General features: G+C 50.6%; 1 protein-coding gene across 1 annotated transcript in view; it reads left to right on the forward strand.

Annotated features, from left to right (window-relative positions):
* Nucleotides 1-12,359, forward strand: part of WNT5B (Wnt family member 5B) — a 123,749-nt gene that overhangs the window by 96,793 nt on the left and 14,597 nt on the right. The window contains exon 2 of the mRNA XM_032159289.2: nucleotides 10,996-11,132. Coding sequence (XP_032015180.2) covers nucleotides 10,996-11,132 — 137 coding nt within the window. The remainder of the gene's footprint in view (nucleotides 1-10,995; nucleotides 11,133-12,359) is intronic.

Genomic DNA, 12,359 nt, shown 5'->3' on the forward strand with positions numbered 1-12,359 from the left:
GTGATCTGCCCGCCTCAGCCTCCCAAAGTGCTGGGATTACAAGCGTGAGCCACCACACCCGGCCGGTCAAGAGTGTTCCTATTCTTGACAAATTTCCTGATGTACAGACATCTCTAGTGGGGTGGAATTAACTGCATCATCAGAAACACTTTTTAAAAATGTAACAGCTTTCCTGAGATATAATTTACATACCATACAGTTCACCCATTTAAAGTATACAGTTCAGGCCAGGCGTGGTGGTGCTCACACATGTAATCCCAGCACTTTAAGAGGCTGAGGTGGGCGGATCACATGAGATCAGGAGTTTGAGACCAGCCTGGCCAACATGGTGAAACCCTGTCTCTACTAAAAATACAAAATTAGCCGGGTGTGGTGGCGGGTGCCTGTAATCCCAGCTATTTGGAAGGCTGAGGCAGGAGAACCACTTGAACCCAGGAGGCAGAGGTTTCAGTGAGCCAAGATCATACCACTGTACTCCAGCCTGGGTGACAAGAGTGAAACTCTGTCTCAAAAATATATACGGGGCTGGGCGCGGTGGCTGACACCTACAATCCCAGCACTTTGGGAGGCCGAGGCGGGTGGATCACGAGGTCAGGAGATCGAGACCACAGTGAAACCCTGTCTCTACTAAAAATACAAAAAATTAGCTGGGCGTGGTGGCGGGCGCCTGTAGTCCTAGCTACTCTGGAGGCTGAGGCAGGAGAATGGCGTGAACTCGGGAGGCAGAGCTTGCAGTGAGCCAAGATTGTGCCACTGCACTCCAGGCTGGGCGACAGAGCGAGACTCCGTCTCAAAAAAAAAAAAAAAAAAAAAGAATTTGTATTTCTGCCGAGCGCAGTGGTTCACGCCTGTAATCCTACCACTTTGGGAGGCCGAAGCAGGCGGATTGTCTGAGCTCAGGAGTTCGAGACCAGCCTGGGCAACACGGTGAAACCCTGTCTTTACTAAAATACAAAAAATTAGCTGGGTGTGGCGGCCTGCACCTGTAGTCCCAGCTACTTGGGAGGCTGAGGCGGGAGAATCGCTTGAACCCGGGAGGCGGAGGTTGCAGTGAGCCGAGATCACGCCATTGCACTCCAGCCTGGGTGACAGAGCAAGATTCCGTCTAAAAAAAAAAAAAAAAAAAAAAGATTTTATATTTCTAACAAGTTTCCAAACGATGCAGATACAGCAGACCACACTTTGAGAAAACTGGTTACCGGCTGTTACTTTTTTTTTTTTTGAGATTGAGTTTTGCTCTTGTTGCCCAGGCTAGAGTGCAATGGCGCTATCTCGACTCACTGCAACCTCCACCTCCTGGGTTCAAGTGATTCTCATGCCTCAGCCTTCCTGAGTAGCTGGGATTACAGACATGTGCCACCACGCCCGGATAATTTTGTATTTTTAGTGGAGACGAGGTTTCTCCATGTTGGTCAGGCTGGTCTCGAACTCCCGACCTCAGATGATCCACCCGTCTCGGCCTCCCAAAGTGCTGGGATTACAGGTGTGAGCCACCAGGCCAGGCCCTGTTACTTTGAAAGTTAGAGAACTGTCGTGGGGAAATTCATTTATTCTTTCAAGAGATAAGAATGGGACATAAGATACTTGCAATTTGTTAGAGAAAAAGAGGTCAATTAGCAGGCTCTTGTAGTAGCTCATAGTACGACAGTAGGAATGTTGCGTAGGGAATATATTCAAAAAACACTATAGAGATACAGTCAAGAGACCTTGGCAATTGATTTGATGTGGAAGGCAAAGGAGAGGGAGGAGTCACAAAGGATACCAAGATTTCAGGCCTGGATCCAGGAAGAGAACTGGAAGACAGAGAACATGCATGATTGAAATGAAGGTGTGTAATCAATCAGCATTTTAACTTCTATATTTGGCTCTCTAGGAAGATTCACTCAACCCACATTTTATGATCAAAAGGACAGTATCCAGGGTGACTGGTCCCCTACGTCTTTGACCGCATTCCTGCAGTGTTGCCCCCAGAAACTGGAAGCACGTCATGATGGGAGTTTTCCTGGGTAATTGATACTGAATTATCAATGGGAATACCAAATCAGATTTTTTTTAATGTTAATTTAACTTTTTTTTTTTTGAGACGGAGTCTCGCTCTGTCGCCCAGGCTGGAGTGCAGTGGCGCAGTCTCGGCTCACTGCAAGCTCCGCCTCCCGGGTTCACACCATTCTCCTGCCTCAGCCTCTCCGAGTAGCTGGGACTACAGGCGCCCGTCACCACGCCCGGCTAATTTTTTTTGTATTTTTAGTAGAGACGGGGTTTCACCGTGGTCTCGATCTCCTGACCGCGTGATCTGCCCGCCTCGGCCTCCCAAAGTGCTGGGATTACAAGCGTGAGCCACCGCGCCTGGCCTAATTTAACTTTTATCATTTTTAGAGACCTCTGTCATCCAGGCTGGAGTGCAGTGGTACAATCATAGCTCACTGCAGCCTTGACTGCCTGTGATCCTCCCGCTTCAGCCTCCTGAGTAGCTAGGATTGCAGACATGTGCCACCATGTCCAGCTTTCGTTTTTTGTTTTTTTGTTTTTTGTTTTTTTTTGGTAGAGATGAGGCCTCACTATGTTGGCCAGGCTGGTCTCAAACTCCTGGCCTCAAGTGATCCCCCCACCCCGGCCTCCCAAAGTGCTGGGATTATTGGTGTGAGCCACCATGCCTGGCCTCATATTAGATTTTGGAGGGACTACATAAATTTCACAAACAAGCAATTCTGAAAACATTGGAAATTGTTGAAGTCCTCTTTCATTGCACTATCTCTCCTGTTCTTCCAACAGCACCTTGAAATTTTCTCTTTGACCAAACCGCATCTTCATGTGAAATCCTTTCTGCTCTTTTCCTCCTGTTAAAAGCCCTCACCTTCTTCAAGGCCCTACTCAAATCCCACATCCTGACTACAGCTGCTCCCTTAGGCTCTTCTGACACTTCTTTTTTTTTTTTGAGACAGAGTCTCGCTCTGTCGCCCAGGCTGGAGTGCAGTGGCGCGATCTGGGCTCACCGCAAGCTCCGCCTCCCGAGTTCACACCATTCTCCTGCCTCAGCCTCCCGAGTAGCTGGGACTACAGGCACCCGCCACCACGCCCGGCTAATTTTTTGTATTTTTAGTAGAGACGGCGTTTCACCGTGGTCTCGATCTCCTGACCTCACGATCCGCCTGCCTCGGCCTCCCAAAGTGCTGGGATTACAGGCATGAGCCACCGCGCCCAGCCTCTTTAAAGAGTTTTAAGCAAAAAAGTCACATGGTCAAATCTAAGCTTTGAACAGAGCTCCTTGATGGCTGTATCTACTGAAAGGCAAGATAATTTTGTGCTGTCGAAGTAAGAGTCTTCTCTTGCTGAGGACATAGTTTCTTGGTGAGTTTCACTGTTCAGGCTAATCTAAAATGTCCCTCCACGTTCTCTCCAAACCTTGTTTCTTCACATTCACTCTGTACCTCACCTCTGCCAGCGTCTCCCATGAGCCCCTCACACCAAACCAGGATCCACCCTTCCAGACCCTTAGCTCTTGACCTGGTTTGTCTTTTCCATCCGAAAGTAAAACTAAGTACCAACTCTTGAAAACGATTATATTTTAATTCCTCCAGCTTTAAGCAGCCTGGCCTGTTCCCAACCCACATATCATTTTGGCTAGGGGAGAAGTCTAGCTCTTTCTGCCCACCAGGCTGTGTGTGTATCTAAGTGTGTGTATTAATACTAGTAACTTTGCATGTTTTGTAAACTTTGCTTTTTGTGTTATCTGCTCTATATCAGAATGTCGTTTTCTGACTTTCACACTATTCGCAGCCTTAGTAACAGGGCAATGGTGCAATGAAGAAAAGAAAGCAGGTCGGGTGGGGTGGCTCACGCCTGTAATCCCAGCACTTTGGGAGGCCGAGGCAGGTGGATCACCTGAGGTCAGGAGTTCAAGACCAGCCTGGCCAACATGGTGAAACCCGTCTCTACTAAAAATGCAAAAATTAGCCGGTCGTGGTGGCAGGTGCCTGTAATCCCAGCTACTAGGGAGGCTGAGGCACAAGAATCACTTGAACCCGGGAGGCGGAGGTTGCAGTGAGCTGAGATCGTGCCACTTGCCTGAGCAACAGAGTGAGACTCTGTCTCAAAAAAAAAAAAAAAAAAAAAAGAGAAAGCAGAGAAGGTGTTATGCTCTAGTGACAGGGAGGACCTCTATTTGGGGAAGAGGAGAAAGATCTGGATTCCAAGCCAGGGCCAACCATTCCATTGCTGTATGAACAATTACTTAATTTTAGTTTCCCTATTTTCAAAGTGAGAATAATAATGGCATGTGCCACAAATTTTGGTAAAGATTAAATGAGAAAAATAGATGTGAAACACTTAGTGCAGTGCACTAGGAGGTGCTCAATAAACGGTGATTAATACTAGCTATTGTCACTGGTTATCAATCAAAAGACATTTGTTACTGCTGAGTAAAACCATACTGGGCACAAAGGGGCTCGCAGAGAAAGTAGACAAGGTAAGTTTGAACCTTTAGGAAGCATTTGATCTACTAGAGAAGTAGGAAGTATATACTTCACCTGAAAAACAGCGCAAGGCTGCATAAGTGGGGTAGGGAGGTGCAGACCAGATGCATGGATTCATAAAGGCCGAAGAGGTCTCAGGGAATGAGATTCTCATGGGGTGAGGTTAATCAAGCACAGTTTTATGGAGGGAGTGAATCTTGAGCATGGACTTGAAAGTAGTTTAGGATCTGGATTGCTGCAGAGCAGAGGAGAATGCTTCCTTGGGAAGAGGATCAGAATGAGGTCTCGGGGGAAAAGTGGGGTTTGTTCTAGGATTAGAAGGAGATTGGAAAGGAGACCTCATGTTGGGAAATTCAGGAAAACAATGAGACGTAAGATGAGGCCAAATTGGAAATAAAGAACTGGGAACCACTATCCGTTTTTAAATAGGGGAATATTATGATATAAAATTAGTATTTTAGGGAAAACTGGTATTGTATCTATGTGCACTTGTGAGTGAGACCACGAAGAACTACTGTGGTGTTCAGATGCCAGAAGGGTGAGTACTCACCTGGAAATTGGGAAGGAAATAAGTGAACCTGATGTACATTTTAGGAGGTATTTGTCTATTGTTCTGAGGTCCATAAACAGTCTTTCTTTACAGTAAGAGAAATGAATGGCCAAAGGGAGAGAAGCCACAGGACTCCAGCTTGCAACGCCTGCTCCTCCTCCACCTGCCCCTCCCCTGTCCCATGGAAATCATCCAGTCTGAGGTCCCCCCTTCAACAGCAATGCAGCCAGGAGTTCACAAAGGGAAGCATTTCCTTTCTAAAAACTGCTAAGATGGTTTACCCTGTTATGCCAGGAATGTTAACAAAATTGCAAATGTACTTTTATTCTTTTGTTTTTTCTCTTTTTTTTTTTGAGACGGAGTCTCACTTTGTCACACAGGCTGGAGTGCAGCGGTGTGATCTCGGCTGACTGCAAGCTCTACTTCCCAGGTTCAAGTGATTCTCCTGCCTCAGCCTCCCAAGTAGCTGGGATTACAGGCACGCATCACCACACCCAGCTAATTTTTGTATTTTTAGTAGAGATGGGTGTTGCCATGTTGGCCAGGCTGGTCTCAAACTCCTGACCTCAAGTGATCCACCTGCCTCGGCCTCCCAAAGTGCTAGGATTACAGGTGTGAGCCACCACACCCGGCCTGTTTTTTCTCTTCTTTTTTTTTTTTTTTTTTTTTTGAGACAGGGTCTCAATCTGTCACCCACGCTGAAGTGCAATAGCACAATCACGACTCACTGCAGCCTTGAACTCCTGGGCTCAAGCAATCCTCTGGCCTCAGCCTCCCAGGCACCACCACGCTCGGCTAACTTTAAATTTTTTGTAGAGACAGGGTCTCACTGTGTTGCCTAAGCTGGTCTTGAACTCCCGGGCTCAAGCAAGCCTCCCATCTCAGCCTCTCAAAGTGCTGGGATTATAGGTGTGAGCTACTGCACCTGGCCGCAAGTGTATTTTTATTTATTTATTTATTTTGAGACAGAGTTTCGCTCTTGTTGCCCAGGCTGGAGTGCAATGGCGCAGTCTCGGCTCACTGCAACCTCTGCCTCCTGAGTTCAAGCAATCCTCCTGCCTCAGCCTCCCGAGTAGCTGAGATTACAGGTATGTACCAACATGCCTGGCTAATTTTGTATTTTTAGTAGAGACAGGGTTTCCCCATGTTGATCAGGCTGGTCTCTACCTCTTGACCTCAGGTGATCCGCCTGCCATGGCCTCCCAAAGTGCTGGGATTACAGGCGTGAGCCACTACTCCAGGCCAAGTGTATTTTTTTTTTTTTTCAGATGGAGTTTCGCTCTGTCGTCCAGGCTGGAGTGCAGTGGTGCAATCTCGACTCACTGCAAGCTCCGCCTCCCAGGTTCACGCCATTCTCCTGCCTCAGCCTCCGAGTAGCTGGACTACAGGCGCCCGCCACCACATTGGGCTAATTTTTTTGTATTTTCAGTAGAGACGGAGTTTCACCGTGTTAGCGAGGATGGTCTCAATCTCCTGACCTCGTGGTCCGCCCGCCTCGGCCTCCCAAAGTGCTGGGATTACAGACGTGAGCCACCGCGCCTGGCCACCAAGTGTATTTTTAAATTACACATTCTATAGCTCCCCACTGGGTGACCAAGTAAGAGTGCTTTTCTTTCCTTTCAGTCCACAAATATTTTTCTAGCACCTCCCACATACCCTTGTGTACCATCCTATCCACTGGGGAGAAAAATGGTGAATAAGACCATTTCCAGAGCATATGAGGGACAGAAACAAAACCACAACAGATGAGCATGCCACACTATTCCATGTCACATTAAATGCTGTGGCTAAAACATGCAAGAAGCTAGAAGTAGAATAATGGCGGTGGGGGCCTTCTCTGGGAGGGATGGTCAGGGAAGGCGTCTTGGAAGGTGTGACCTCAGTGACAAAGGAGCCTGCTCAGCACCCTTGAAGGGGCCCCCACCTAGGCTCGTGGCTATTTCTGGATAGGTTTCTGGGTGTGAGGGTGCCTGTCTGAGGGGAGGGGCGGATGTGGGAGGTGGCTCCATTTCCTGCAGGAGTCCTGAGGTGCTTGAGTCCCTGGGTGCTGGGGAGTCAGTTCTAGACGTCAGTGGGTTTGTGTGAATGGCTGATGACCTGAAATCAACCCCTCGTCCTGTGGGGCAGAGATTTTGTTTCAGGCACTGCTCTGAAGTATGGTAGAAAGCACAGAGTTGCTTGGGGTCTCAGCTTTACCTGTCCCAGTCTCTCTTTCTGGTCTCCTAACTCTAGGCTGGATGGATGTGGCCCCTTAAGGGAATGAAAGTGAGTGACTGAGTCCTAGCAGAAAAAGGAGGAGATCTTGGAGTTCCTGTCTTCCAACACGCACCTCTTTGGTTGTGATGGTGAAGTGGGACAGTGCCATCTCAGCAGGGACCTTGGATGTGCCCTAGAGGGGGTCTTGGAGGTGTAGCAGCGTTACATCCCCTCCCACCATCCTGCCTACACAGTGGTTTTGGGGGCACAGATATTTCAGGGTAGTCTTCCCAAGAACCCTACATCAAGTATACTACCACCCCTTCCCATTCTTGATTCTGGTCCCCTCTTTATTTTCCTCATAATATTCACTGGACCTAACATATTATGTATTTGTTTGTTCACTGCCATGTCTCTGGCACTTAGAGCAGTAACTGGCACATATTAGGCACCCAGTGTGTAATTCATTTGATTAATGAATGTATTGAATGGCTGAATGGATGAATGAAGAGGAGGAACAGAGCAGATGTCTGACCAGCTCATTCTGGCTTCTGGAAGGAACCTGATTGGGAATTTTGCATCTTTCCCTCCCCACAGCCTCCTAGTCACTACTACTAAAGAATAGAGACCCTGGTTCCCACTTTTTTTTTTTTTTTTTTTTTTGAGATGGAGTCTTGTTCTGTCACCCAGGCTGGAGTGCAGTAGTGCAATCTTGGCTCACTGCAACCTCCACCTCCCAGGTTCAAGTGATTCTGCTGCCTCAGCCTCCCAAGTAGCTGGGACTGCAGGTGTGCAGCCACCATGCCCGGCTACTTTTTATACTTTTTTATTACAGATGAGCTTTCACCATGTTGGCCGGGCTGGTCTCGAACTCCTGACCTCAGGTGATCTGCCCGCCTCGGCCTCCCGAAGAGCCCCACATTTTTAACTACTGTGTTTGGTGTGTTTGAATTGACACTTGCCTCTTAGGAAGGGGAATCTTTTTAGACCCTGGGGAATTCTGTAGTTATTGCAAAGTCCTTTCCCTGCCTGTTGGGCATTTACCACATGTTTCTTCCTACACAAGGAGAGCCTCCCCTGGTTGAATTCTGCTATAAATCTCACTAGTGACCCACAAACAGCGGTCCCAATGTGACCTGCTCATTAACACAAAACCATCAGTCCCCATACAGCTTCCTGCCTCCCCAGTCGGGTTGAGGCAAGAAGTTTCCATTCTGCCCGTGCTGATGAAACCGGTCGCCAGCATTTACCTTTCTAAGGGGTCCTTTCTCCTTCCACCCCAGCCCACCCCAGCACAAGAATGTAAGAGAGGGCCAACAGCTGCCTGGCCTCACTGTGGCCACTCAAGAATTGGCTCGCATCTGTCTGCCAAGACAGAGAGCATCCTGAGGGGGTTGGTGTGTGTGTTGTGTGTGTGTGTGCGTGCGCGCGCGTGCATATGTGTGTATGGGGGAGTTCAGTTTCAGGTACCACACATCTGGAAGTCAGAGAAAGAAGCCACCGCACATGTTAGAGCCATTTTGGGGGGCAATTTTTTAAAAAACGTTTTTAATGGGCTGAGAGCCTGGTGGAAAGCCCGGGGTGGGGTGCGGGGGGGCGGGGGATGGAGTAGAAACAGCTGCGGGAGTGATTCTTGTCTCCATATATGTTTATAAGGCACTGAGGGCGGGATTAGCAGCTCCTGGGAAGTCTGGCCCTAGTTACCGTGTCAGCCTGTCCTGGGGGCAGTCAAAGCCACAGTGACCATTAGCAGGCACCCAGGCCTGTCTTTGGCTCAGAGACGGTGGCCCCCAATGTAGCCTAGTTTGACCCTAGGAACTGCAGGACCAGAGAGATTTCACTGGAGCCTGATGGAAGGGTGACAGAGGTGAGAGGCACTGGTGTGAGGGACAAGTGTCACAGGCGGGGAGGAAGAACTCCACTATCTGGTGGTCGAAATGTGTGAGGATCAAAGTCCCCAGGGAGAGTAGGTGTTGCAGGCGGCAGGGTGGTGGGCTGGGCATGGGCTGGGCAGGAGGCTTCGGGGCCGCGGGGAGGAGGCTGGAGAAGCAGGAGGGCCTGAGCAGCCCTAGCTCTGCAATCCCGGGAAGGACTGGTAGGTGGAGTTAAGGATATTTGGACAAGGAAACGCTTTGAAGCTTTTCTCTCGTCCTCCCTACTTGGGACCTGGTCCCCTCCCCTCCATAAAACCATTAGCTCCTGGTGCCAGCCCTATCTCTGCTCCATCTCTGGTGGTTCCAGTCGGTGCATTCACAGACCTTCTGCCCTGGGGGACGAGGAGGATTTATGGGGGGAGAGGAGAGGGGGAGGGGCATCCTTCAGAGGAGGGGAGGTCTGAGGAGAGTCGGGTGTGGAAGCTGTTAGTCCCGGGCTGGAGGCCGGCTCATTTCCGAGCTGGCTCTGCATGACAAAGGGGAAGGAGCAAGTTTCTTCTTTGATCTGCCCCCTGCCGGCCCCACACACCTGCCTGTTGGTGCGCCCGCCCCGGCTGAGACTTCCAGAAGGAAAATCAAAAGGGGGTTGGGGAAAGGCTGTGTCCCAGCTCTCCTGGATCCTGCTCGGGCCACCTTCCTCTCCTGGTGGCCCCAGGACAAAAATACTTCCTGGGCTGATGACCCGAAGCACCTGCCGCCCGCTCCCGGAGAGTCTGGGGACGTCGACGCGCGAGAGTGGTGCAGTGAGCCGGGGCTCGCGGGGCTGCGCGCGTCGGGTCCGGGGCCTCTGGGGCCCCGGGGAGGCCGCTGGAGGCGCGGGTCACGCCCAGACGGAGGCCCCAGAGGACCGCAGGGGAGCCGCAGGGGGCGTGTGTCTCTAGGCGTAGGCTCGCTCTAGGGTCCAGCAGCACGGATCTGCTGTGTGTCTGAGGGCCTGGGGACAGGGGTTCTCGGGGATGGATAGAGGAACAGGCGTGAGTTACAGCAGACAGGAGGCCAAGAGGTGGGAGGCTCGGTGTGGCATCTGGAAGATGCGTCCTCAGCTCAGGCATTTGATGCCAGAGCTGCCGCCTGGCGTTGGCAGTGTCCCCGGCGCAGCTGCTGGGCAAGGTGCTCAGTGCCACCCTCGGAGGACCACGGTGCCAGGAGGGGCAGGGCCGCCTAGGGAGGCACCACCTCAGCCACCAAAGCTTTCTGGGCGGGCGGTTGGCGGTGTGGCTTTTACATTTCTCAGAGAAGGTGCCTTGAGAAAGTGAAAAGTCCTTGATCTGTACACAAGGGTTGGGACTCAGAAAACCTGCTGAGGGTGAGAAGGGCACAGATGGAGAGGGGAAACTCCTCCCTGGGTGCAGGTAAATCCAATTCACCAAAATGTTTTAATCCCACAAAGGAGAGCCTGAGGGTCAGAGAAATCAGTCTCTGGGCTGGAATGAGAGGTGGGGACGTGGGGGAGTGGATAGGACGGTCCTCATTTCTTTGGATGGTCTGCAGCAAGCACAGGTGTGCTGCAACAGCCTAAGTGGCGTCTCGGATGCGGAACGGAGGAACGCAGCAAGCTCCGCTCTTGAAATTACTTGTTTTCATTTCTGTTTCTGGTTTCTCAGCTCATTATTTCTTTGGAAATTAGGTCCTGCCAGGGGTTCCCACAGTTTGGGGTAAGAGACAGTAGTCCTAGGGTGGGAAGATAAGCCGGGGGAGGTGAAGGCTGGAAAGAGGCCGAGCTTCTTTGTGGGGAGCACGCAGCATGTAAGCATCGGTGCAATTTTCTCCACCTCACCCCGGCTCCTGGTCTGCCCTTATCCGCTGAGTTTCCACACTGACTCTCTATCTCTGTTTTCTCCAGGGAGCCCTACTCTGGAAGCTGTCAGTCCCAGGGCACTGGGGAGGGCTGATGCCGACCATGCCCAGCCTGCTGCTGCTGTTCACGGCTGCTCTGCTGTCCAGCTGGGCTCAGCTTCTGACAGACGCCAACTCCTGGTGGTGAGTGAGAGGGGCTGAGGTCCTGCCTGCACAGCCGGAGGCCTCCTTCAGCGACTGAGATGAGGAGGGAGGGCACCGTGTGTCACGATGGTACCTTGATTCCTAGGAGTACTAAGGGCCTCTTTTATGCCAGGAAAACTAAGAACGCTCTGTGTCTCAACCCTTATCTTTGTAAGGGTTCCCTGAGGATAAAGGATCCGTTCATTTGATTTTTTTCTCGAATCCTGTCCACATGCCTTTTCCTTGGACCTTCCCTTCATGCCCATGAATTGTTAGAAATTGCTGTTGAGTCAACAAGAATATCAATACTTGGTAGTTTTTTGTTCCTTTGTTTTGTGTGTTTTGCTGGTAGGAGATAGAATTCCTCTTTTCTAAGTCTGAAGGCCAGATGAGGGGTTCACAGCACCATGGGTGGCTGGCTTTCTTCTTGTGTTTTAAAGGCTATTGTCATTGCCAAGTTGACATGGAAATGGCAGGCGATCACCACCTATTTTGCATGGTCTCTGCCACTAGCATTTTTACTCAGATGGCAAATCTGCAGCCTTCTCGTCTAACACTCTATATGGCTGGCAGATGATGAGCAAACGGGAGAGCCTCTGAACTGGTGGAGAGTGGATGAGGGGAAGCTCAAAGTGAGACATGGCAGTGAAAACACGTAGACTAGATCGTGGTGTATGTAAAGTGATTGGGTTTTTTTTTTTTTTGGTTTTTTTTTTTGAGATGGAGTCTCGCTTTGTCGCCCAGGCTGGAGTGCAGTGGTGCGATCTCGGCTCACTGCAAGCTCCACCTCCCGGGTTCACGCCATTCTCCTGCCCCAGCCTCCCAAGTAGCCGGGACTACAGGCGCCCGCCACCACGCCTGGCTAATTTTTCGTGCTTTTAGTAGAGACGGGGTTTCACCGTGTTAGCCAGGATGGTCTCGATCTCCTGACCTCGTGATCCGCCTGCCTCGGCCTCCCAAAGTGCTGGGATTACAGGCGTGAGCCACCGTGCCCGGCCAAGTGATTGGATTTTAAAGGCACAAGGGGAGTACCACACAAAGGAATTGATTGCTTTCCATGGCTTATCATGTACTTGGGCTGCACTGAACTAGTCACTCCTACTCATTGAATGAAGCCTGTGCTCTCCCATTGAGGTTTGGCTCTGTTTGCCCTCTACTTAAAATGAAGAGCTGCTCCCTACCCCTTGTCTTCTTACCTGCCTGACCCCCCCTCGCCCCCCCCCCCCC

This window comes from Hylobates moloch, unplaced genomic scaffold, assembly GCF_009828535.3.
Source record: "Hylobates moloch isolate HMO894 unplaced genomic scaffold, HMol_V3 SCAFFOLD_8, whole genome shotgun sequence".
NCBI classification, from domain to species: Eukaryota; Metazoa; Chordata; class Mammalia; order Primates; family Hylobatidae; genus Hylobates; species Hylobates moloch.